This window comes from Capra hircus, chromosome 17, assembly GCF_001704415.2.
Source record: "Capra hircus breed San Clemente chromosome 17, ASM170441v1, whole genome shotgun sequence".
NCBI lineage: Eukaryota > Metazoa > Chordata > Mammalia > Artiodactyla > Bovidae > Capra > Capra hircus.
In genome coordinates, this window is record NC_030824.1 from 9,784,607 (window position 1) to 9,812,333 (window position 27,727).

At 47.9% G+C, this 27,727-nt stretch overlaps 1 protein-coding gene across 1 annotated transcript; it reads left to right on the forward strand.

Annotated features, from left to right (window-relative positions):
- LOC102186893 (2'-5'-oligoadenylate synthase 2) lies at positions 3,731–27,504 on the forward strand. The gene is made up of 10 exons (XM_018061163.1): positions 3,731–3,992; positions 5,766–6,042; positions 9,866–10,044; positions 11,735–11,970; positions 12,466–12,607; positions 15,029–15,199; positions 19,402–19,684; positions 21,406–21,593; positions 23,434–23,672; positions 24,723–27,504. Exons 1-10 carry the CDS (start codon positions 3,816–3,818, stop codon positions 24,889–24,891), a joined length of 2,061 nt encoding a protein of 686 aa, XP_017916652.1. The 5' UTR covers positions 3,731–3,815; the 3' UTR covers positions 24,892–27,504.

The following is a 27,727-nucleotide window of genomic DNA, read 5'->3' on the forward strand; positions in this document are numbered from 1 at the left end:
TAGTGGGAGATGGGATTAAAAGGTCAGGGAAGTGGATGTGCTGGGGGCTGATGTGCTGTATAAATCCAGAAAGAAAAAAGAAAAACCCCACCAAATTATCTCCCGTGGAAAAGCAGAGAATACAGCTCTACCAAGGCCAAAAAGGATACGCTAGCGAGGGACCCCCCTGGTGGTCCAGTGGTTCAGAACCCGTCTTCCAAGGCAGGGCACACGGGTTCGATCCCTGGTCCCAGAAGATCTCACATGCCTCGGGTCAGCCAGGCCCCGGTACACGACAACTATTGAGACTGCTGTCTAGCGCCAACGGGCCACAGCTGCTGAAGTCCGCGCGCACCCTAGAGCCTGTGTTCCGCAGCAAGAGAAGCCATCCCAACCAGAAGCCCGCACACCACAGCACCACAGCTAGAGAGCAGCCCCGGCTCACCACAACCAGAGGGAAGCCTGCACAGCAACAAAGACCCAGCACGCCCAAACATAAATAAACAGATAAAATTACTCTTAAAAAGAAGAGTAAAGGAGTCTGGGTGGTTATGATGTGTCCGTGTGGGTTACTCGGTTGTAACAAGTGTCCCACCCTGCTAGGGGATACTGATGTGAAACTGAAAATGAACTCGGAAACGGGAAACCCCATCTTAAGTGAAGCCAGGAGACCAGAAAGGGGAGCTCTCACCTCTCAAATCAGTTCAGTTCAGTCGCTCAGTCGTGTCCGACTCTTTGCGACCCCATGGACTGCAGCAAGCCAGGCTTCCCTGTCCTTCATCAACACCTGGAGCTTGCTCAAACTCATGTCCATCGAGTTGGTGATGCCATCCAACCATCTCATCCTCTGTCATCCCCGTCTCCTCCTGCCTTCACAGTCTTTCCCAACATCAGGGTCTTTTCCAATGAGTCAGTTCTTCACATCAGGTGGCCAGAGTATTGGAGCTTCAGCTTTAGCATCAGTCCCTCCAATGAATATTCAGGACTGTTTTCGTTTAGGATGGACTGATTTGATCTCCTTGGGAATCCAAGGGACTCTCAAGAGTCTTCTCTAGCACCACAGTTCAAAAGCATCAATTCTTTGGGGCTCAGCTCAAATACCACTGCAGGATGTTGTTGGGGGTGGGAGGAGGCTGGTGGTTGTGGTGGGCTGGTAGCAGTGAGGTATATAGGAAATCTCTTGGCTTCTGCCCAGTTTTTCTAGGAACCTAAAACCACTCTGATAAACTAAATTTTTATATATATATATATATTAAAAGAGTAAAGAGACATAATACCTGCAACATACAACTCACATGACTCAGTGATAAATAATACTGATAATACAATGTACACAGAGAATGAGGAGCAAATATGGTGAAATACTCAGGATCAAGAATATGAGAGAGTTCTTTGTGTTTCAGATGATTTCAAAATAAAATATTTTTTAAAATTAAAAAGCACAGAGTTTAGAAAGCAGGTAGTTAGAAGCTAGCCAGATAACTTACAAGCTGTATAACCTCAGACAAATATTTTTCAGCTCTCTGAGCCTCTATATTTTCATAGAAAAGAAGCCTTATGACCTAAGCCCAGCCTACCTCTAGGTGTTTTAGAAGTCAGAAAAGGGCAGGGAAGGGCCCCTTATGGACAGGAGCGATCATCAGGTTTCTCCAGGGAAACCAAGCTGTGAAAATGAACTGGCAAACAGAAACCTCATGGAGTCAGAAGACCAGAAGAGGGCGCTCTCACACCTCAAATGCCTCTGGAGACGAGTCCCAGGAAAGACAAGTCAGTTAACACACCCCCAACAGGAAGATGATCAACAGGGAAAAATCGTCAGTGACGGGCCAGGACCGGAAAGATGTACACTGCATGGCTCCTGGAGGAAGCCAACTCCCCTGGCAACTGAGCCAGCGAGAACCCATCATCACCCTGAATTCTTGCTTTCCTCCAACAGACATGTGTTCAGACAACCCCTCCTAACTTCCTCTTTTTTCTCTATAAAGCAATATTCCTCTTCTTCCTTGGCTGGACTTGCCTATGGCTTTTTGCTATTGCCTGCTTGTCCTAAATTGAAATTCTTTACTGTTCCCAAACAAACCCATTTTGCTGGTAAAACAATGGTTGCTTTACTTTTGAGGTTAATTGGTTTTATAAATCTAGATTTAGAGAAAAATTTGTTTTAAGGAATTGGCTGTGCCATTGAAGGGGCCAGTGAGTCCAAATTCTGCAGAGTAGGGTGGCCAGGGTAGCTGGAAACCCAAAGAAGTAACTGCTTGTGGAATTGCCTCCTCCTCAGGGAGAGATCAGACCTTTTTCTTTTCATCCCTTCGCCTGATTGGATGAGGCCCATCCACATTAGAGTGAATAATCTGCTTTCCCCAAAGTTTACAAATGGTGATCTCATCTTAAAAGTATATTGCAAAAAAAAAAAAAAAATTCTAGAAGCATGTTTGACCAAATATCTGACTACCTTGGTCATAGTCAAGTTGACATATGAAACTAGTCATCACAGGACTTTCCTGGTGGCCCAGTGGTTAAGAATCAGCCTGCCGATGCAGAGGACAGAAGTTCAACCCCTGGTCACATGCCACAGAGGACAGAAGTTCAACCCACATGCCACAGGACAACTAAGCCCTGTGTGCCACGACTACTGAGCCTGCATACCCTGGAGCCCGAACTCTGCAGCAAGAGAAGTCACGGTAATAAGAAGCCCATGTACCACGGCTGGAGAGTGGCCTCCACTCGCTGCACCTAGAAAATGCCCGCTGACAGCAACGAAGACCCAGCGCAGCCAAAAACTACAGATAAGTAATCGCCATTTGAAAGATAATAATAACAAAATCAATCATCACAGCAGAGAAAGGGGTCTGTTCCTGTCCCACCTTGGAGATGTTTGCCTTCTGTGTTACAGAGGGAGCCAGTGGGAGCTGCCCAGGAGTTTCATTCTCATGGTCCTGGACATGAGTTGGGCTCCTGTCTCCTCTCTGGCCTGTGTGCTCCTGGGCATGTTTTCCTTCCTTGCTGGGGGTGGTTAAATGCCCGATGAAACCTGGCAGGTGTTCATGTGTGTGCTGAGGGACTGGGCACCCAGAAGCAGGCCTCTGGGGACCTGGGTTTGCTCAGGGGCAGAACTAAATTCCAAGTGGCTGAACCCTTGCCTTGCTGTGTGTCCCGAAACAAGTCAGGGCCCTCTCTGGTCTCTTCTCCTCACTGTTATCATCAACTCTGAATTCCCAAAACATTGGGAACAGGGGAAAGGGGAAGGAGCCTCAAAAGATGACCTCTGGGAAAATGATTTTTTACATTATATATATATATATATATGTAAATATAACTGAATCAGTTTGCTGAACTCCTGAAAACTAACACAATATTTTAAATCAGCTATACTTCAATTATTAAAAAAAAAAAAGACCTCTGGCCCCCTATGAAATTACTTGCTTTACAAACACTTTACAGCACTAGCCATATACCAGGTCCTGTTCTAAGCACTTTGCAAGTATTTTAATCTTTGTATTAAGCCTGTGAGATAGGTACCACTGTTACCCCCATTTTACAGATGGGGAGATCAAGGTACAAAAAGGGCTGGCAGTGTGCTCAAAGACACAGACCTAACCCATATCAAGCCCTCATAATCCAGCTCAAGGGGCCATGTTTTTAACTACAAACCTCCCTTGAGAGCAGCAGACAGGCTGGGGGCGAGGCATGGGTTGGGCCAGAAGACTCTGAGTTTCCTTTTCCCCTGGTGTGAGTTTCGGTTTTCTCCCCTCTCCTCCCCCTGCACACAGAAATTCCTTATTCTCCTCAGCCTCCCGCTCTGCCACTAGCTGTCATCTCAGCAGCCAGTCAGAGCCATGGGCAGCTGGGAGTCCCATCTCTATGAACAGCCTTCTGAGAAACTGGAGGAGTTTATCCAGAACTACCTGAGGCCCTCTGAAGACTGTCAGAAAGACATCGACCAGTCAGTGGACACCATCTGTGCAGTCCTGCAGGAACCCTGCCAGTCCCTCACCGTGACAGGAGTGGCCAAAGTGAGTAGATGGCTGGAGTCAGTGCTTCTGGGACCCAGGAGGCAGAAGAACGTGGTGCTGAGCACCTGCTGTGTTCTGGGCCCTGGGTGCGCAAGAATCACCTTGTCTAAGCCCATACTTGAGTGACATGATGGAACAGGGTGTAGAGTTTAGGGGTACAGGTTGGGAGAGCGCTGATTCTGCCCCTTACTGCTGTGTGACCCGGGGTAGGTTGCTTAACCTCTCTGTGCCTCAGTGTCCGAATGTGTAAAATGGGAGGGGAATAATAGTCAGTGCCAAGTGTTAAGAGGCTTAAACACATAATGTTCTGGCAAGAACTTGGTACAAAGCCACAGCAGTAAATTAGCTCTGGTTACTTATATCATTTTTATCCTCCCCATTTTACAGATGAGTAAACTGGGCCTACAAGAGTTCAATAAAACTATTCAAGGATGTTCTGTGATTTCTCAACACTGAGGAGGCGGGAAGCCTCATCAGTTAGACATGTTTGGTGCTCTGGCACAAACCCTAGTGTGGAGGCTGAAGATTCTAGAATTTTGAGAAAGAAATGATGCTGGGAAGCTGCCAGGACCCTAGGGTGGGGAGGGGATTATGTATGCCCGGCCCCACCCCCGTGCCCTCCAGCACCAGAATCGCACTTCTCTGCAGTCATGTGCTTTCTGGCCTCTGCCCTTACACACACCCACTAGCCCTAGGAGTAAAGACACCTGGACACATGGTGTCTCCTGTCTTGGCCCAGATAAGGAAAATGAAGCTTGGGGAAGTTATTATTTGTTGGTATTCGACCTGGGATTTTAAGCTCAGGTAATCTATTTGGAAGGCCTTCCGTGGTGGCTCCGTGGTAAAGAATCCACACTGAGGTGCAAGAGACATGAGTTCGATCCCTGGGTCAGGAAGATCCCCTGGAGAAGGAAATGGCAGCCCACTCCAGTATTCTTGCCTGGGAAATCCCGTGGACAGAGGAGCCTGGTGGGCAGCAGTGGGTGGGGCTGCAGAATTGGATACGACTGAGCGACTAAAGGGGCTTCCCTAGCGACTAAACAATGGCGACAGTTTGGGAGCATGCACCCTTAACCACTGTGCAGTCCTACCTCTCAGATTTGTTAACTTTTTTCTCATTAAAAGAAATATGTACAAGTGCACAGATCTGTGTACAGCTTGATGGATTGCCACAGACATACATGTGTGACCTATACCCAGATCAAGAAATAAAATTTTTCCAGCCCCTACCTAAGAGTCCCTGGGCCCCTTGTCCAGTCATTACCCTCAAGCCCAGCCAACCACTCTCCTGACTTCTAACAGCATAGATTAGTTTTGCCTGTTTTTAAACTTCGTATAGAGTGACCAACCTTCCGGGTTTGTCTGCGACTGAAGGGTTTTCTGGGACATGGACGTCTCGGGGCTAAAACTGAGCAGGTTGGTCTCCCTGTCTAAGAGGCACTGTGCGCTGCGCGGCTTTAACGTGTGGGCTTTGTTTTCGACGCACCGGTCGATGAAGCGCACGTCGTTGCGTGCAGCTGTTGTTTTCTCATTTTGTTGTTGCCATGCATTCTGTTGTGTCTGCTCTCCTGCTGATGGTCATCCAAGTTGCCTTCTGTTTGGGGCTTGTGGGGGAAATGTTGCTCTGGGTGTCCTGATTCAGCTCTTTGGGTGGACAGATGAACACCAGACGTGTGGGACTTCTGCTCGAGTTGAGAAATACCTCTGCCTGTTGGGGTGCCCAGTGACCCCAGAGGGTTCAGACTTTCACATCTGCCTCTCTGTTGCTGACAGGGCGGCTCCTATGGCCGGAGAACGGTCTTGAGAGGCAACTCCGATGGTATCCTTGTCGTCTTCTTCCGGGACCTTGAGCAATTCCAGGACCAGGAAAAAAGACAATATGAACTCCTCGGCAAAATCTGGGCACGGATGAAGCACTGTGAGTCCACGCTGAATCTGGCAGCCAAGATGGAGCTCCAGAACACCAATAGGAGCTCTAGGGTCACTGTCCAGCTTTCCACAAAACGGCAGAGCATCGCTTTCAACGTGCTGCCTGCCTTCAACCCTCTGGGTGAGCCCTCCTGGGTGTGCAGGGTGGCAGGCAGGGTTGGAGGTGTGGGTCTGGAAGGGCTTGTCAAGAGAACAAAGCCAATGAAAGGGGTGGTGGATAGCATGGGGATGGAATAAATACCACTGAAAGTGAAAAGAAAGTGAAAGTGCTAATCACTCAGTTGTGTCCGATTCTTTGTGACCCGTGGACTGTAACCTGCCAGGCTCCTCTATCCATGGAATTCTCCAGGCAAGAATACTGGAGTGGGTTGCCATTCTCTTCTCCAAGGGATCTTCCCCAGCCAGGGATCAAACCCTCATCTCCTGCAGTGCAGGCGTGTTCTTTACTGTTTAAGCCGCCAGGGAAGACTTTCAAGAGAGAAGACCCCTCCTACCTTGAGCTTACTCTGGTCTTTAGGACCTCTCCTTTAACTCCTAACTAACTTTGGAGGAAATGTTCTAGACTCTAGAACCTAGAGTTCCTCAAACTGTGATATGCACACAAATCCCCTGAGAAACTTGTTAAAATGATGGCTCTGATTCAAGAGATTGGGGTCCAGAATTCTGTATTTTCAACCAGCTTCATGGTGGTTGCTGCCTTTCTGCGGACCACAGTGAAGACGTAAACTAGAATAAACTTTGGCTAGAGGTAGAGGATGGGGAAAACCTCTGAGAAAAGTTCAGCTAGAGCAGGTTTGCAGTTGCCCTCTAATCATCAAGGCAAGGATCTTCCATGGGCAACAGTCTGAATGAATCAATGGTTGGATGGAAGGATGGTTGACTGGATGGATGGAAGGATGGATGGATGGATGGATGGATGGTTGACTGGATGGATGGATGAGAGGATGGTTGACTGGGTGGATGGATGGATGGATGGCTGACTGGATGGATGGATGGATGGATGGATGAGAGGATGGTTGACTGGGTGGATGGATGGATGGATGGATGGATGAGAGGATGGTTGACTGGGTGGATGGATGGATGGATGGATGGATGAGAGGATGGTTGACTGGGTGGATGGATGGATGGCTGACTGGATGGATGGATGGATGGTTGACTGGGTGGATGAGTGGATGGTTGACTGGATGAATGGGTGAAAGGATGGTTGACTGGGTGGATGGATGGTTGGTTTATTGGGTGGATAAGACTCACCATAGTGAGTCTTAGTCTCAAGCATTAGGCATATATATTATCACAAACTTAATTATCAGAGTTGACATCCAACCCCTCATTAAACAAATGGAATCAGAAAGAAATGACTGTATCCAGGGCCACACGCCCAGTTACTGACAGAACTAGAATGAAAGCCCGAGTCTTTTAAGAGTCAGGCCTGGTGCCTTCAAGGTGGACACACACACACACACACACACACACACACACACACACACAGAACCTGATGACTCACACTCACAGAAAGGTGACCTAGTTCAGAGGAAAAAATGCAGCAGTTTGTGAGTTAGGCAGCCCTGAATTCTCACCCTGATCCTACTACTAACCCACCTTTGTCCAACGGTAAGATCAAAGCTAGAAAAAGCTAACTTCCAGGGCCTTTCGGACAGTAAGGATTGAGAATACATGCCTGACTCAAAGTGTTACTCACTCAAAGTGTGTGGGTCCAGCTGCTCACCATCCAAAGTCAATAAATAGGCCAAGCTGATGGAAAGGAAAGTTAGCTTTATTTCAGATGCCAGCAACTTTGGGGGAGGGCAGACATCTGTCCAAAGGTCAACGCCTCCCGCTGATCGTCAGTGGGGACGAGCATTTTTAGACAGAGGGAGGGGGCTACATGAAGAAAAAGTACAGTCAGCTCTGGCAGTCATCTTCAAACTGGTCATCAGTGATCTGAGCAGCGTCATCTCAATTGCTTTAGGTGCAGTTTGTCTTCAGTTCCGGGGTCTGCTTGTCTCCATTTTCTTTGGGGTCCATTCTCAGAACTGCGGCAGCTCGTGTAATGGGCAAGTTTGGCCGTCGTGTAGTTAACTTTTTCCACCTGGAGTTTCAGTATCTATATGACAGCTCATGGATATGGCTCAGAATGTTATCTATAATCCCCGAGAAGGAAACTCTGAATGGTCCTCGACTAAACTTAATGTTGAGTTAGTCATTTAGTGGAGTCTGAATCTTTGCAACCCCATGGACTGTAGCTCAATTATGTTTAATGACTACATTATTATTATTTGGTCCCCTTTGACTCTTTTCCTTTGTTTCTGCATGTTCTCATCTCTCTGGTTAAACTTATCCTTTGACTAAAGTTTTCCCCAGGCAAAAAGCAGACAGAGAGCATGGTGGGGGTGGAAGGAGGCAAGGACCACGGTGTCCTGCTCCATTTCAGCAGAAGGGGCTGGAGACAAGGTGAAGAGACAGTGTGACTCAGAATTCGTAGGATATCCTATGTTCTCTCCTCTGGTTCACGGCAAACAGATGGGGAAACAGTGGAAACAGTGGCTGACTTTATTTGGGGGGGCTCCAGAATCACTGCAGATGGTGATTGCAGCCATGAAATTAAAAGATTCTTACTCCTTGGAAGGAAAGTTATTACCACCCTAGATAGCATATTCAAAAGCAGAGACATTACTTTGTCAACAAAGGTCGGAGTCCAGTCAAGGCTATGGTTTTTCCAGTATCATGTATGGATGTGAGAGTTGGACTATAAAGAAAGCTGAGCGCCGAAGAATTGATGCTTTTGAACTGTGGTGTTAAAAAAGACTCTTGAGAGTCCCTTGGACTGCAAGGAAATCAAACAAGTCCATCCTAAAGGAGATCAGTCCTGGGTGTTCATTGGAGGGACTGATGTTGAAGCTGAAACTCCAATACTTTGGCCACCTGATACGAAGAGCTGACTTATTTGAAAAGACCTGATGCTGGGAAAGATTGAGGGCAGGAGGAGAAGGGGACGATAGAGGATGAGATGGTTGAATGCCATCACCGACACAATGGACATGGGTTTGAGTGGACTCCGGGAGTTGGTGATGGACAGGGAGGCCTGGCGTGCTGCGGTTCATGGGGTCGCAGAGTCGGACACGACTGAGTGACTGAACTGAACTGAACTTCTCTGGTTCACAGCAGGGTGATTGGAGATAAGGCCAGAGCGCCCTCTGCTGGCTTCTCCCCGTCATGCAAGGATGATGTAAGAACGGAAAGACCAGGTCTTCCTCACATGTAGTATCCAGGAGCTGCCACGAGATGGCGGCAGAGTGACACATTCCAAACTTGAATCTCTTTTTTTAATTTTTTTTTTTAATTTTTTAACCCCCTGCTGCTGCTAACTCACTTCAGTCGTGTCCGACTCTGTGTAACCTCATAGACGGCAGCCCACCAGGCTCCCCCGTCCCTGGGATTCTCCAGGCAAGAACACTGGAGTGGGCTGCCATTTCCTTCTCCAATGCATGAAAGTGAAAAGCGAAAGTGAAGTCGCTCAGTCGTGTCCGACCCTCAGCGACCCCATGGACTGCAGCCTACCAGGCTCCTCCGTCCATGGGATTCTCCAGGCAGGAATACTGGAGTGGGGTGCCATCGCCTTCTCCTAGACCGAACAGTAATGGTTGCTTTCTGAGAAAAGCAGGGCTTCCTTGATGGCTCAGATGGTTGGTCACGACTGAGTGGCATTTCATTTCATTTCTAAGAAAAGTAAACTACAGGGGAATTTTTAAATTACATTCTTTACTGAGTATTAGCCTAACTACATTTTACTATCCAGCAGGACAGACCACCCCTCACCTTTTACCCCCACCCTCTTCTAGATGAAGCAGTGAGCGCGTGCTGTCTGGCTGCATCCAGCCTTCTTTGTGGGCTCACCAAGCCTAGGTTCCCCGAAAATCAGAAGTTCTGCTTCTCTTTCACACCAGGCTTCGGTGAGAAGTCCAGCCCCTGGAGCTATCGAGAGCTCAAAAGATCCCTGGATACGGTGAAAGCCAGGCCCGGTGAGTTCTCAGTCTGCTTCACGGAACTCCAGGAGAAGTTTTTTAGCAACTATCCCAGCAAACTAAAGGATTTGATCCTCTTGGTAAAGCACTGGCTTCAAAAGGTAAATTTCAAATTGTGTGTCCATTGCTATCGATCATCTGTTTCCCTTTGACTGAGACGATTCATCTTGGGTAAAGTGTCAATACAACAACGTTAAGAATGGTGGCAGTCAAGAAGCCGCCTGCAATGCAAGAGACCCTGGGCCAGGAAGATCCCCTGGAGGAGGAAACCCACTCTGGTGTTCTTGGTTGGAGAATCCCACGGACAGAGAAGCCTGGTGGGCTACAGTCCACAGGGTCACAAAGAGTTGGATACAACTGAGTGACTGAACTGAACTGAACTGAACATGTTCACATTCAAGAATACAGCTCAGGACTTTACTGGTGGTCCAGGGGTTAGGATACTACCGTTCCAATCCAGGGGGTGCAGGTTCGAACCCTGGTAGGGGAAGTAAGATCCCACATGCCACAAACACACAAACACACACAAAGGAATACAGCTCAGTGCATTATTGTAGCCTTTTAGGCAATCCTCAGATCAAAATAGGGCACGTTTCCTGCACCCCAGCAGGCTGCGCACTCCCAGTCCATACTGCTCCCAAACAAACCTCTGTCCTAACATCTGTCGCCACAGACTAGTTTTGTTTGTTTTTAAACTCGATGTCAACGGAATCATACTAACCGTACTTTACGACTGCCACCTTTTGCTCAGTATTAGGCCTGAGAGGTTTTTCCATGTTGTTGCAGGGAGTAGTGGTTCTTCACTGTTTGATACTATTCCATTGCGTTAATACACTGTACTTGGATGCAGTCCACTGCTAAGGGACATATGGGTCATCCCCAGATTGGGGCTATCATGAATTAGGCTGCAATGGATATTCCCCTACACGTCTTTTTTTGTTTCGGTGACTTTAAGCAGTCAGTTCCTCTTGGGTAAAAACGCAGGAGTGAAGCTGCTGTGCTATAAGGCATGCTCTATGTGTGTGTGTGTGTGCGCGCGCGCGCATGCATGTGCGTGCACACTCAGGTGCTCAGTCGTGTCCAACTCTCTGCGACCCCATGGGCTGTAGCCCACCAGGCTCCTCTGTGCATGAGATTTCCCAGTCAAGAGTACTGGAGAGGGGTACCATTTCTTCCTGCAGGGAATCTCCCTGACTCAGGGATCCAGCCCATGTCTCCTGCATCTCCTGCATTGTCTGGTGGGGTGGAGTCTTTTACTACTGCTCCACCTGGGAAGTCCATATACCTTATATATGCAGTATATACTCGTATATTTTATAGATATACATATGCATGAGTAGGGCATGGCAACCCACTCCAGTATGCTTGCCTGGGGGACCCCCATGGACAGAGGAGCCTGGCAGGCTACCGTCCCTGGGGTTGCAAAGAGTCAGACACGGCTGAAGCGACTTAGCTACATATATGACTGTGTATGTGCATGTGTATACATATACACACGGCATATATGAATAAATATGTGGACCATGTAGATATAAATTCACCTTTAGTAAATGCAGCTGAATATCGCTCCCACACGGGGGCACCAGTTCACACTCCCGTCAGCTGTGTATGATAGTTCCAGGTGCTCCCCGTTCTTGCCGACACTTGCTATTGTCAGTCTATGGGGTTTTAGCCGTGATATCATTTCGGTCGCTAGCAGGGGATGGTGACTCCCTATAGACTTCTAGTTTCTTGCTTTCAGACCCCTGGCACGGGTCCCAAGTTATCTGCCAGCCTTCTCTCCTCTCACAGTGCCAGGAAAAGCTGATCAATTCCTCCCTGCTGCCTCCATATGCCCTGGAGCTGCTTACGATCTACGCCTGGGAACAGGGGTGTGGAGCGGAGGACTTCAATATGGCTGAAGGTGTCAGGACTGTTCTGAGGCTCATCGAGAAGCAGAAGCAGCTGTGTGTCTATTGGACAGTCAACTACAACTTTGGAGATGAGACTGTCCGCAACATCCTGCTGAGCCAGCTCCAAGCCCCGAGGTACCAAACTTCCCATTCCGGCTCTCCTTCCCTCTTCATCTGCATGCCAGGCTGTGCCCCCTTAGAATGAGAGTCCATCCACACTTTCCCCAGACAGGGGAATCTGTCAAAAGAACACCAGCTGCACTGGTTAAGGAGGCAAAGAGAGGTCTGTCTGAAAGAGGAATGCTACAACATTTCTCACATTCGAAACCGTTGTCCCCTTTTGTCCGCAAAGCAAGCACTTCCCCTCATAGAAAGAAGGGGCTAAGGAGACAGGTCAGCAAAAAGAGGAGACCCTTTTATTAGCTTATGAATGGAACATGTCCATGAAGCAGAGCGAACAGGACCAGAGGCTAGAAATCTTAGACAAAGCACTTCAGCAACTGGGAGGAAATGCAGGAGGTAAAATACAGATTCCTGGGTGCCCAGTCCAGCCCTCTTTCCCTTAAACTGATTTCTTCTCCCACTAGCAACTCAACTGATTATTATTTTTTAACCTAATGGAATTTATAGGCCAGTGATCTTGGATCCAACTGACCCAACCTATAATGTGAGCACGGATAACACCTGCTGGCTACTGCTAAAACAAGAGGCTCAAAACTGGTTGCATTCTCTCAGGGAGAACGAGTCACCTGGACCATCTTGGAATGTTCTGGTGAGAGGACTTTCCAGCACAGCTGGTGTGCTGGTGCAGACAGGGCCCGCCTGACACTTGGACTACAGTCTATCCAAGATCACCCTAAGTTGGTTGCCCAGAGCTGCTGTGACAAAGTGCCACACACTGGTGGCTTAAAGCAACAGAAATGTATTCCGTCTCAGTTCTGGGGACTAGAAGCCCAAGATCAAGGCATCAGCAGGACCGTGCTCCCTCTGAAGGCTCCAAGGGAGAGTGCCTCCATGCCTCTTCCAGCATCTGATGGTTGCAAGAAATCCTTGGCGTCTGGCAGCATCACCCCAGTCCCCGCCTCCGTTGTTGCGTGAGCCTCTCTTGCGTCTTCACAACATCTTCCCTCCATGCTTGTCTGTCTCTGCGTCTCTCTGTTCTTCTTATAAGGATCCCAGTCATACAGAATAAGGGGCCTACAGGAACGACCTCATCTCAACTCGATTCTTTTCACTGTTTGCTCACTGTCCGACTCTTTTGTGACCCCATGGACTAGCCCCCAAGGCTCCTCTGTCCACAAGATTTCCTGGGCAAGAATACTGGAGTGGGTTGCCGTTTCTGGCTCCAGAGGATCGTCCTCACCCGAGGATCAAGCCAGCACCTCCTGCATTAGCAGGTGGATTCTTCACCACTGAACGACCAGGGGCGGCCCCTTAACTTGATTACCTCTTTGCAAAGACTCTGTTTCCAAATAAGGTCACATGAATAGAGGCTAGAGGTCGGGACTTCAATGCAGTTTTTAGGAGGACGCAGTTCAGTCTGTACACACACCCTTAGGGGCCTTCCCTTCCATTAAAATGATGGTGAAGTGTAAATTTGAACAAAGGAACGGGGGCATCTGCAAACGAGAGATTAGTTTCTGCAAGAGAGGAGCAGGTGAGAAGGTGGAGACAGGTGAAATGGAGCAGAGCCCAGGAGACGTGGGTGGTGGCCCCCCTAGCAGATGCTGGATCAGGCCCTGAGCTCCCTTCACACACTGTGGGGGTGGGGGTGAGAGCGAGAAGGGAGGCTGGAGATGGGAGCTAATGATGAGGCCAGATGCATTGACTTCCCCTCTCCCCTCCTCCAAAGGGGAAGCACGTCGATCCGCACATGTCTGACCATATCTGCAAGGTCCCATCTTTGCATAAGGTAGGCAGAGTCATAGAGCAGGACGCTGACTTTGGGGAGGCGTATCGCTGTTTCCCCCCGCCCCTCCCGGAGCAAGAAGCAAACTGCCTCTTTAGACTGAGGCCTGAGCAAAACAGCAAAGAGAAGAGGCTCGGGTGAGCTGTCTTGAGCTATGGTCCACAGGGCACATGCCATCTGACGTTTTCTACTGAAGAGGAGAGAACCGCACTTCTGAGCGGGTGTCAGACCCCTTTACCCATCAGAATACGGTTTCCTTCCAGAAGCGACCACAGGTGCGAGGGAATGAGCAGATCCCACTCTCCACGACCCCATTTGATTCGAGAGCAGGGAACTGCCCCCTTCAGAATGAGCACACAGCCCCTCTAACCCCAGGATATCCCTCTCTTCAACACACTTAGAGGGAACAACATCCCCTGCCGTGAAGGGTCGAATAGTGTCCCGGAAAATTCACGCCCCCCAGATCCTCAGCGTGTGACCTTCTTTGGGAGCAGGGTCTTTGCAGGTATCATCAATTAAGGGGTCACCCTGGATCAGCGTGGGCTCTGAATCCAATGACTGGGTTATAAGAAGACACTCAGGGACGGACAAAGAGGGGACGAGGTCACGTGACAACAGAGGCAGGGGTAGGCGTGATGCCGCCACGAGACAAGGAAGACTGCAGGACTGCCGGAAGCGGGAAGATGCGAGGACGGATTCTCCCCGGAGTCTTGGGAGAGAGCCCGGCCCCGCCCATGCTTTGATTTCAGGCGTTCAGTCTCCAGAACCGTGGTTTGTTACAGCAGCGCCTGGAAAGCCAGTCCACCTGGGCACAGGGTGTTTAACAGAGGCTGATAGAACCTTGACAAAAGGAATGAGTGTGATCGTCAGGAGTCAGCAATACCCACAACCAATGGGAAAATAAGGAAGGGATATGGCAGTAGGAGAAGCAGTTCACAGGAGGTACTGGCAATTGGCAGACGAAGCCAGAACAGAAAGTGGAAACGAGAGAGTGATTCAGAGCCCGGGGCATCACAAACCTGTTTGGGAGAAGGAGCCAGATCCCTCCTAGGGGGTAAGGAGGAGCAAGGAGGGGAGCTTTTGTTTCAGGCGGATCTTGGGTACCACCTGGAACTCTCAGGCACGCTCTTAGGGTATGTGATGTGAGAACTCAGATGACAAAGGTACCGGCAGGAGGGCTGGAGAGCAGGAGGGAGGGGTCGGTGGAGCAGAGAAGGCAGGGGAGGACGCGGGATGGGGGGTGGTGGCTGGCAGGGGGCATCTCACAGCTGGCTCCTTCCACAGCCTACGCCACTCTACATAACCCCAGGCCATCTGCTAGATAAGTTCATCAAGGACTTTCTCCAGCCCAACCAGACTTTCCAAGACCAGATCAAGAAAGCTCTTAAAATCATCTGTTCATTCCTTGAAGAAAATTGCTTTCAACATTCAACTACAAAGATTCAAGTTATCCAGGTGAGCCCTGGCCTTTTTCTTTGTTCTTGGCGGGGAATTAAGCAGTCCCTGGATCTCGGCAAGAGTTGTGACCACCGGAAATGTGCGGCAAAGGATGCAGGAGGGAAGCTGGGGAGAGCAGTGCCTGGGATCCCAGTACTCGGGGGTGGGGAGGGGGGTGCTGAGGCACTGCTTAAGTCACTCGTGATAGGCCCTGGGGCGGGGCACGCTGTGTGTCTCGCAGGGTTTTTTTTTTTTTAAAGAAGATTTTTTATTTTTTATTTTTTAATTTTTATTTTACTTTACAATACTGTATTGGTTTTGCCATACATTGACATGAATCCACCATGGGTGTACATGCGTTCCCAAACTTGAACCCCCCTCCCACCTCCCTCCCCATAATATCTCTGTGGGTCATCACCGTGTGCCAGCCCCAAGCATGCTGTATCCTGCGTCGGACATAGACTGGCAATTCAATTCTTACATGATAGTATACCTGTTACAATGCCATTCTCCCAAATCATCCCACCCTCTCCCTCTCCCTCTGAGTCCAAAAGTCCATTATACACATCTGTGTCTCCTTTGCTGTCCTGCATACAGGGTCGTCATTGCCATCTTTCTAAATTCCATATATATGTGTTAGTATACTGTATTGGTGTTTTTCTTTCTGGCTTACTTCACTCTGTATAATCAGCTCCAGTTTCATCCATCTCATCAGAACTGATTCAAATGAATTCTTTTTAACGGCTGAGTAATACTCTATTGTGTATATGTACCACAGCTTTCTTATCCATTCATCTGCTGATGGACATCTAGGTTGTTTCCATGTCCTGGCTATTATAAACAGTGCTGCAATGAACATTGGGGTACATGTGTCTCTTTCAATTCTGGTTTCCTTGGTGTGTATGCCCAGAAGTGGGATTGCTGGGTCATAAGGTAGTTCTATTTGCAATTTTTAAAGGAATCTCCACACTGTTCTCCATAGTGGCTGTACTAGTTTGCATTCCCACCAACAGTGTAGGCGGGTTCCCTTTTCTCCACACCCTCTCCAGTATTTATTGCTTGCAGATATTTGGATCACAGCCATTCTGACTGGTGTGAAGTGGTACCTCATTGTGGTTTTGATTTGCATTTCTCTCATAATGAGTGATGTTGAGCATCTTTTCATGTGTTTGTTAGCCATCCGTACATCTTCTTTGGAGAAATGTCTATTTAGTTCTTTGGCCCACTTTTTGATTGGGTCGTTTATTTTTCTGGAATTGAGCTGCGTAAGTTGCTTGTATATTTTTGAGATTAGTTGTTTGTCAGTTGCTTCATTTGCTATTATTTTCTCCCATTCAGAAGGCTGTCTTTTCACGTTGCTTATATTTTCCTTTGTTGTGCAGAAGCTTTTAATTTTAATTAGATCCCATTTGTTTATTTTTGCTTTTATTTCCAGAATTCTGGGAAGTGGATCATAGAGGATCCTGCTGTGATTTATGTCGGAGAGTGTTTTGCCTACGTTCTCCTCTAGGAGTTTTATAGTTTCTGGTCTTACATTTAGATCTTTAATCCATTTTGAGTTTATTTTTGTGTGCGGTGTTAGAAAGTGATCTAGTTTCATTCTTTTACAAGTGGTTGACCAGTTTTCCCAGCACCATTTGTTAAAGAGATTGTCGTTACTCCATTGTATATTCTTGCCTCCTTTGTCAAAGATAAGGTGTCCATATGTGTGTGGATTTATCTCTGGGCTTTCTATTTTGTTCCATTGATCTATATGTCTGTCTTTGTGCCAGTACCATACTGTCTTGATGACTGTGGCTTTGTAGTAGAGCCTGAAGTCAGGCAAGTTGATTCCTCCAGTTCCATTCCTCTTTCTCAAGATTATCTGGCTATTTGAGCTTTTTTGTATTTCCATACAAATCTTGAAATTATTTGTTCTAGTTCTGTGAAAAATATGGCTGGTAGCTTGATAGGGATTGCATTGAATTTGTAAATTGCTTTGGGTAGTATACTCATTTTCACTATATTGATTCTTCCGTTCCATGAACATGGTATATTTCTCCATCTATTAGTGTCCTCTTTGACTTCTTTCATCAGTGTTTTATAGTTTTCTATATATAGGTCTTTAGTTTCTTTAGGTAGATATATTCCTAAGTATTTTATTCTTTTCGTTGCAATGGTGAATGGAATTGTTTCCTTAATTTCTTTTTCTACTTTCTCATTATTAGTGTATAGGAATGCAAGGGATTTCTGTGTGTTGATTTTATATCCTGCAACTTTACTATATTCATTGATTAGCTCTAGTAATTTTCTGGTAGAGTCTTTAGGGTTTTCTATGTAGAGGATCATGTCATCTGCGAACAGTGAAAGTTTTACTTCTTCTTTTCCAATTTGGATTCCTTTTATTTCTTTTTCTGCTCTGATTTCTGTGGCCAAAACTTCCAGAACTATGTGGAATAGTAACGGTGAAAGTGGGCACCCTTGTCTTGTTCCTGACTTTAGGGGAAATGCTTTCAATTTTTCACCATTGCGGATAATGTTTGCTGTGGGTTTGTCATATATAGCTTTTATTATGTGGAGGTATGTTCCTTCTATTCCTGCTTTCTGGAGAGTTTTTATCATAAATGGATGTTGAATTTTGTCAAAGGCCTTCTCTGCATCTATTTAGATAATCATATGGCTTTTATTTTTCAGTTTGTTAATGTGGTGAATTACATTGATTGATTTGCGAATATTGAAGAATCCTTGCATCCCTGGGATAAAGCCCACTTGGTCATGGTGTATGATCTTTTTAATGTGTTGTTGGATTCTGATTGCTAGAATTTTGTTAAGGATTTTTGCATCTATGTTCATCAGTGATATTGGCCTGTAGTTTTCTTTTTTTTGTGGCATCTTTGTCAGGTTTTGGTATTAGGGTGATGGTGGCCTCATAGAATGAGTTTGGAAGTTTACCTTCCTCTCGCAGGGTCTTTATTCCCCCACCAGATACTGAACCCACGGCATTGAGAGCACTGAGTTCTAACCACTGGACCACCAGGGGGTTCCCGATCACAACAGACTTACGATTCTGCGTTAACCTCCAAGGTTGACACAGAGGTGGAGGATGGCTGCTTGGCCCTCCTTGCCCATGCTTCGATTGTACTGTATCACTTGCAGTGGGAAAATTTTAGATTTTTACTATTAGTTGAGGATATTTTTTTCTCACTATGGTCTCTTTTTAAAGTGATTGGTTTCAAGTATAGTTGCTGTACAATATCATATAAGGTACAGTAAGCTATACAGTAAGTTGGGCTTCCCTAGTGACACAGTGGTAGAGAATCCACCTGCCAGTGCAAGAGAGGCGAGAGACTCAGGTTTGATCCCTGTGTCTGGGAAGATCCCCTGGAGGAGGAGATGGCAACTACTCCAGTATTCTTGTCTGGAGAATCCCATGGATAGAGGAGCCTGGTGGGCTATAGTCCATGGGGTCGCAAAGAGTCAGACACAGCTGAGTGAGTGAGCACACGCACACAAGGTATATGATATAGTGATTCACAATTTTGTAAGAAAATGTAATTTAAATGGTGGCTCCATGGTAAAGAATCCACCTGCAACCCAGGAGATATATGTTCGATCCCTGGGTTGGGAAGATCTCCTGGAGGAGAAGACGACAACCCACTCCAATACTCTTGCCTGGAGAATTCCATAGACAGAGGAGCCTGGCGGGCTACAGTCCATGGGGTCGCAAAGAGGCAGACAGGACTGAGCGACTGAGCACCCTCCATTTACAGTTATTATAAGATAGTGGCTTTACTCCCCGTGGTGCACAGTATGTCACTGCAGCTTATTTCCTCCCTAATAGTTTACACCCCTTACACCCCACCTCTGTCGGCCCTGCCCCCCGCCCTTCCCCCACTGTAACCACTAGTCTGTTCTCTGTGTCTGTGAGTCTGTAAAGCTATGCAGTGTTTACCAGAAGTATTTAGGACGTTGACTTGAGAAGGAGGTCATTTAAAACTAACCCATCCATTGTTTGTGGGTAAATTCACACATCAAAAAGTGTGGGACAAACCACCTTTGGAATCAGAGGATTCTATTTCTTGGGAAAATGAAACACTCTGCTTAGGACTCAGCCCTAATTGGAGACACAAACTTGGGGCTACCCCTGGCAACCTCATCAATTGGCCCGACGGGTGCCAGTCCACAGGGGCGAGGGGCGAGCTCTAGAAAACGCTGCATCTCAATTTGCCTTTCTTCCCTAGGGGGGGTCGACTGCAAAAGGCACGGCTCTGAAGACTGGCTCTGATGCCAGCCTCGTAGTATTCGCAGACTCGCTGAAAAGCTACACCTCCCCGAAAAACGAAAGCTGCAACATCATCAAGGAAATCCATGAGCAGCTGGAAGCCTGTCAGCAGCAGAAGGATTTTGAAGTGAAGTTTGAGATTTCAAAATGGAAGCCTCCCTGGGTGCTGAGCTTCACTCTGAAATCCAAAGTCCTCAATGAAAGTGTTGACTTTGATGTGCTGCCTGCATTTAATGCCCTGGGTGAGACTCCCGAGCTTTGAGCCTCTGGAAGAGGCTTCTGGCGTGATGGAAGAAGGAAGAAGGATTCTGGTGTGATGGAGGCAGGGGCGGGGTAGAGGGAAAGTCACATGACTTACTAATCAGTCTTGGGTCCAGTGCCCCAACAGGTGACATAAGGACACCAGCATATTACACCTGTGTGCTTTTTTATCCTCATTCAAGTATCCTGATGAAGGCCAGAGAGCTTCCCTGGTGGTTCAGTGGTAAAGAATCTGCCTGCCAATGCAGGAGATGCAGGTTCGATCCCTGGGTTGGGAAGATCCCCTGGAGGAGGAAATGGCAACCCACTCCAGTACTCTTGCCTAGAGAATCCCATGGACAGAGGAGCCTGGAAGGCTGCAGTCCATGGGGCCGCAGAGTCTGACACGACTTAGTGACTCAACAACAGCAACAGCCAGAACCTGCATCGTATATTCCCAGGGTATCACTTGCTGCTGCTGCTGCTGCTGCTGCTGCTGCTAAGTCACTTCAGTCGACTCTATGAGACCACATAGACAGCAGCCTACCAGGTTCCCCTGTCCCTGGGATTCTCCAGGCAAGAACACTGGAGTGGGTTGCCATTTCCTTCTCAAATGATGAAAGTGAAAAATGAAAGTGAAGCCGCTCAGTCGTGTCCGACTTGCAGTGACCCCAGGGACTGCAGCACCAGAGTCCTCCATCCACGGGATTTTCCAGGCAAGAGTACTGGAGTGGGGTGCCATTGTCGTCTCAGATCAAAAAATGAGGTACACAGGAATTCAGTACACATTTATAGATAAAATGCCTCAAGTATTAGGGAAGGAGATTTTAAAAATAGACTCTGGGAGAAATTCTGAGGCAAAAACAGGAAATCTGGGTGTTCACTTTCAATCATAGGCAAAAATTTCCTTTGGAAATTCCATTTGTAAGTGACAGATACACAATAATGTATTAAAATAAACCAAGGGTGTGTCAGGCATTTTCCAAATCAAAATCAAGAATACTCTGGTCCTTTCCTTCTGAATGGTTCTTAGTGTCTTTAGAGAGGAAATGACAGTATATAGATTGGGGGTCAGCTAACTTTTTCAAGCCTGGGTCTCCTGCATTGCAGGCAGGTTCCTTACCATCTGAGCCACCAGGGAAGCCCTATAAAAGATAAGAGAGCAAATATTTTCAGCTTTAAGGACTATAGTGTATCCATCACAACTACTCAACTCTGCCTTTGTAGCTTGAAAGCAGTCATAGGCAATACATTAATAAGTGAGCATGACTGTGCTCCAATAAAGCTTTATTTATAAAAACAAGAAAGGGGCCAGATGTCATCTGGGGGCCAGAGTTTCCAAAGTTCAGGTTAGCACTGTCCAGAAAGCCTTTCTGCAATAACAAAAATGTCCTATGGAGAGCTTGAACTATGGCTAGTGCTACTGAGGAACTAAATTTTTCAATTTTCCTTTAATGAGTTTGAATGCAAATAGCCATCTTGGCTGATGACTACCCTGTAGGACAGTGCAGATCTAGATAACCCTTTAATAATGCCATCTATAGTCATATAAACCACATAATTTTTAATAACTCACTACTCTGGAGATATTAGGCATCAGTAGTTTACATACACTAATAGATTTCAAAGTAATTTCCCAGGATTAAATTATATTAACAGTGTTTTGAGATCTGTTACTGTCTAGAGAGACTGTAGCATAATGTAAATTTCTTGCCCATGCTAGGTGAACTGAAGTCTGGCTCCACACCCAGCCCCAGGACCTATGCTGAACTCATCTGTTTGTACAAACCTTCTGATGTCCTGGGGGGAGAGTTTTCTGTGTGTTTCACGAAGCTACAGCGCAATTTTGTTCGCTCCCTGCCCCCAAAACTGAAGGATTTAATCCGCCTGGTGAAGCACTGGTACAAAGGGGTATGACGGCTCTTTTCCTAGAGCCACCTCATTATTACTATTTTCAATTCTCTATTTATTGTATTTTTAAAGATGCTTCTTCTTATTTTTGGCTTTACCGGGTCTTGGTTGCGGTCTGGGCTTTTCTCTAGTTGCGGCAGGTGGGGGCTACTGTCTGGCGCGGTGCACGGGCTTCTCACTGTGGTGGCTTCTCCTGTTGTGGAGCACGGGCTCTCGGTGCACGGCAGCTGCAGCACGTGGGCTCAGCAGTTGCAGCTCCCGGGCTTTAGAGCGCAGGCCCGGTAGTCGTGGTGCATGGCCTCAGTTGCCCCGCCACATGCGGGATCTTCCCAGACCAGGGATCAAACTTGTGTCTTCTACACTGGCGGGCAGATTCTTTACCACTGAGCCACCAGGGAAGCCCTGATTGTGTTGATTTCTGCTTGCACTGGGCGTGGGCTGCATGTGGGCTGCACTGTTGCTGCACGTGGGCTCTCTCCAGTTGCAGCGAGCAGGGGCTACTCTTGAGCGGCAGTGTGTGGGCTTCTCACTGCGGTGGCTTCTCTTGTGCTGGAGCACAAGCCCTAGGCATGCAGGCTTCAGTAGCACTTGGGGCTCAGTTGCCCCGCTGCATGTGAGGTCTTCCCAGACCGGGGATTGAATGCGAGTCCTCTGCACTGGCAGGCAGGTTCTTAGCCACCGGACCGTCCTGGTCTTTATTTTTATCAGTACTCTGTGACCACGAAACCAGCACTTACCTGGTGCTCACACTTGCCCATGCTGGGAGGGGACGGAACCACATTAAGGAATCTTCCCGCTCTTAACCTGCGTGTCTTAGTGGCGTTCACATCCCTGACCCCATTGAGTCGGGTCACATGCAAGCCCCTCACACCCACAAAGCTGCTGCATGTGGCTTATTTTGTCTTTGCTCTGGCACCCAAAGAATTCTGGAGCCGAAGGGAGGATGAAGTCGGGATGTGCATGCTTGCAAGTCGCCACCATGGCTTACCTACTGATGAGTGCCCATAACACACACAGACGCTACTCTTGGAAGGCAGGTTGGAGTGACAGGCGGCACCAGGGGCTGCATTTCCTATACTGGTTTACCTCCCTTCACTTCCATCAGCTCATGGGGGCACTTTCTGAGCCCCACACAATAGCTGCTCTTTCGGGAGATGTTCCCTTTCTGTGTCCAGATTCCCGAAGCTGGAAAAGACTGAATCTGTGTCTATGCCGAGCCCCAGGGAGCTCAGAGGACTCAGGGCTCCCGGGTGACCTTGGGAAAGTCACTTCACTTCACCGTGGTGACCTCTGCCTGCTGGGTAGGGACGTTGGAGGATCAGGAATGAATGATGGAGGTGGAATGTCTGGCCACATAATTAGCACAGACTGGGGCTTTTGGAAGTGGTGAAAGTGTTAGTGGCTAAGTTGTGTCCGACTCTGCGGCCCCACAGACTGTAGCCCGCCAGGCTCCTCTGTCCATGGCATTCCCCAGGCAAGAATACTGGAGTGGGTTGCCATGCCCTCCTAGAGGGGATCTTTCCAACCCAGAGATGGAACTTAGGTCTCCCTCATTGCGGGCAGATTCTCTACCGTCCGAGCCACCGAAATCCACAAGAAGACTGTGTTATAACTCTGGGAAAGCACATAAAGGCACAGTTCAGCAAAGAAGCCTGCGCAGCTGCCTTTGAGCTGCAGAGTGGCCCTTCTCAGGCCCCAGCAGACCCGTCCCCCCAGGGCTGAGTCTCGTGACTCGGTTGTTCTGCTGTGGCCGCAGCATCCTTCGGTGCACCTTCTTGCTACGCGCGTGTCACCTCCCTGCTTTAACCGCTATCGTCTGATGTTTCCACTCTTCCCTCAGTGTGAAAGCAAGTTGAAGCAAAAGGGGTCTCTGCCCCCTAAGTACGCCTTGGAGCTGCTCACCATCTACGCCTGGGAGATGGGGAGTGGGGCACAGGATTTTGACACGGCTGAAGGTTTCCGGACTGTCCTGGAGTTGGTCATACAATATCAGCATCTCTGTGTCTTCTGGACGGTCAACTACAGTTTTGATGATGAGATTCTGAGGAACTTCCTCCTGACCCAGATCCAGAGAACCAGGTGCCCCAAACCGCTCTGTTTCTTAACCTTATTCCCTCCAACACTGTTTTGGTGACCAGAATTCACCTCCCAGGGGCCCTGATTCATTATTCCTCATATGAAACTGAGAAGGGAACTGTGCTGACCGTCAGAACCTCCCATGGTCTCCAGGGAGGCAGGGGAAATGTCATCCAGGAGGAACAGAGAGGGAAGGACCAGGGTACCAGGTCCTGAGTTGCTTTCATCTTTCTAGGTCAGAAGGAAAAGCAGGGATCCGTTAGCAGGTCTAAAAGGTGTGGGAGTTGGAAGAGTGTCCCTGAGAAATAGTGCTGTTATTCACTGCTGAAGGATCCTGCAGGTTATTTGTTAGGTCGGGTTCCCATCTCCATCCTACAAATCAGTTATCCTCAAGAATAGGAAGGAATCTTCGTGCATCCACTCAGCGCCAGCAGCAGGGAACCAAAACAAGGGAAGCAAGAGAAAAGAAAGGAACATTGAGAAAGAATGGAGGAAGGAGGGGGAAAAAAAGAGAGAGAAAGATACCGTGGCTTGCCAGCCATGGTGTGACCAGCTTGACAGTGTGCGCCCGGTCACTCAGTCACGTCCGACTCTTCGCAGCCGCACGGACTCTAGCCCACCAGGCTCCTCTGTCCATGAGATTTCTCAGGCAAGAATACTGGAGTAGGTTGCCATTTCCTCCTCCAGGGGATCTTCCCAACCCAAGGATCAAACTTGTATCTCCTGTGTTGGCAGACAGGTTCTTTCTTTAATCACTGAGCCCCCTGGGAAATAGAGTTGATTAAATGATAAATCATATTTCAGTTGCACCAGCATGGGGAGATGTTTATATCATGCCTTCATGTGCGTAATAACAAATAGCTTTCTAAAGTTTTATGACAAATATGATTTAATTCTAGGAAATCCTTTCGAACTGTTTCAGTACATTGGAATGACTGATATCTAAGCTAGAAAGACGCATTGTTTTATCATGGAAAAGAGAATGGGCCCCTAATTCTGAGGCCACCAGTTCTGAAAAAGCATGTCTCTAATGACTCCTAACCTCTCGTTTAGGCCTGTGATCTTGGACCCAGCCGATCCTACTGGCGACGTGGGTGGAGGGGACCGTTGGTGTTGGCATCTTCTAGCGAAAGAAGCGACTGAATGGTTGTCTTCTCTCTGCTTCAAAGATAAGTCGGGATGTCCCATACAACCGTGGAAAGTGCCCAGGAAATTCATCTAAAGAAGTGTCATCTGGAGATTACCCCGGGATGGGCTTCCATCCAAGAGCTTCCTCTGCTCTAGGAACTTGAGATTCACTCAGCCACACATTACAGATAGCTCTACACAGGCGCTTAAACGATTGGCTTTTTTTGGTCCCATTTGATGAAATCCTAAGGCGGGTAATACAGGACTCACTCAACAGCTCCATCAGGCTTTCCCCGGGAGCAGATTGTCTCCACCGTGACAGTTGGTATTCAGGCCTGGATAGTTCTTCATGGTGTAAGCAGTGTAAGATGTTGAGCAGCAGCCCCTGGTTCCCTACCCAGGAGATGCGGGCGCACCACCCCCGAGGGCAATAGTCAAAAACATCTCCAGGGATTTCCCTGTTAAGAGTCTGCCTTGCAGTGCAGGGCACATGGGTTCAATCCCTGGTCGGGGAATTAAGATCCCACGTGCTGCAAGACACCTAGGCTCACACACTCTGGAACCCATGCAACACAACCGGAAAGCCCGTGTGCCACGATGAGAAAGACCTGTCACAGCCAAATAAGTAAATCAATTCTTTTAAAAAAAAATGTCTCCAGAGATGGCCGAGCATCACCCAGGGCACGCTCATCCCTGGCTCCTTCTGGCTCCGCCCTCTTGTGTTGTCTAGCTGAGTCTTCCTGGCACTGAGAGTAGCTGTTGCACCTCTGCGTGGGGGGTTCACCATCAGGCTGGAGGGACAGAAAAGTGGAGAACACCTACCCACAGGGTGTCTTATTCGAAGCCTAATCCAGCAAAGTCTTATGTTTCATTACCCGGAACCATTGCCATGCGTTGCTTGCAGCTTAAAAGTGACTCCAAAAAGGGCAGCGGTGAAGACAGCCATGGATGGGGGTTGGGTCAGTCAACCAAGAGTGCCTGCCACACGTGTTCAAAGCTCCACCTCCTTTCAAGATACCTGCCCCAGGTATACTTGGTTCTCCCATCAGTTTCTCTGTCAACAAGTACCCCCAAATTGTCCCTGGTTATCATCACCTTCTCAGATACACTTCTTCTATCTTTTTCCTGTGTCTTTTCACCAGTGGTTCTGACTGCTTGGATATGTTTTATTCCTGCACATACATTTCTTTCTTTCTTTCAAGAGAGTGCAGACACCAGGAAGTTGTGGAGCAGGGATGTATTCCATGGTCAATGAGATGCACTTACTCAGAAGTCATAGATTCCTGGACTAGTAATGCTGGGGGAAGCTTCTAGAGGCCATCAAGCAATAGCTTTTAAAGAATCAGTTCATGGTATAAAAGAGTAACACACGCCTCCCTTGACGGGCCCCATTACCTCTTCCTAAGCTTCTTCAACTCCTCTTGAAATCATCACCTCCACGTCCTCCGTGACATCTCGCCTCACCTCGCTGAAATCTCGTTCCGTGAGTGACCTCTGCTATTAACATATCTGCTCTCATCCAGCTTTACGTGTGCCATATTTGTGAACCCTCCCGTACTTTTCCGATTAACTCCTTCCTTTTCCTTTAAGTCTTAGAGGAGGGGTCTCTTCCCAGAGTGAAACCCTTTTCCTGGCCCTTGGTTCCTGTGATTCTGTCATCTCGCCCTCATACTCCCCCACCTCGCCCGCCTCCCGTCTCTTCCTGTCCATACACAGAACTCCGTGGGGCCCTGCCAAATCAAGGTCTCCTAAGCCAGTAGTGAGCCAGGCTCTGCTTACAACTGCACACTGATTGTGACTGTTGAGACAGATATTTAGATAGACATCAGCAGTTGTTTAATGCAGATAGACATGTATTACATAAGTATGACTGTTGTCATTTCCTTCTGAGCCTACCTTTTCCCCCACATCTGTGAGCTTCTTCTTGCCAAATCTAAAGGCTTTCTCCTCTGGCTTTGGCTTTCAAGACACTTGGAAGTCTAAATGTGTTAACTTCATAAATCCACTTAATGTTTGATTACTACCACATATACCAACTGTCAGATAAACAAGAATAGATCTGGTCTTTGTCGCCAGTTCCTGGCAAAGAGCTTCAGAAACCCTTGGAACTTCCTGATTTGGGCTGTCTTTTGTATTTGGAGGAGCCCCTTCCAACCCTCCCTGTGTTGTGCTAATGAGGTGTGGGTCCTTAGTCTCAAAGGATGGATTGGCCATGCCTGAAATGCCAAGCATGTGAGGAATCTTGAAACGTTCAGCCCCACCCACTACCAACCTTCCAAGAGGACAGGAGGGCTGGAGATCGAAGCCAAGCACACGGCCAGTGATTTAATCAACTGTCCCTTTGTAATGAAACCCTAATGAAAACTCTAGACAACAAGGCTTCCTGGTTGTCTGGTGAGCATATGAATGTATCACAAAGATGGGGGGAAGGCAGCTTCTGTGCTCCTGAGCCTGCCAGCCCTCCTCTCCTATGTATCTCTCCATCTGGCTGTTCATTTGTATATTTTATATAGAACAGTGATTGTAAAAATAGCCCTTTCCTGAGTTCTATGAGTCATTCTATGAATTATTTAACCTGAAAGGGGGGTCGTGGGAATCCTTGAATTTGCAGCTAAGTCCGAGTTGTCTGAGGACCCCACTTGCAGCTGGGATGTGGAAGTTCAGTTGCTCAGTCGTGTCCAACTCTTTGAGACTGCATGGACTGTAGCCTACCAGGGTCCTCTGTCCATGGGATTTTTCAGGCAAGAAGACTGGAGTGGGTTGCCATTTCCTTCTTCAAGGGATCTTCCCAACCCAGGGATCAAACCCAGATCTCCCTCATTGTGGGCAGAAGCTTTACCATCTGAGCCACCAGGGAATGGGAACAATCTTGTTTGGACTTTGCCCTTTAACCTTTAGGGTCTACACCATCTCCAGGCAGTGTCAGAACT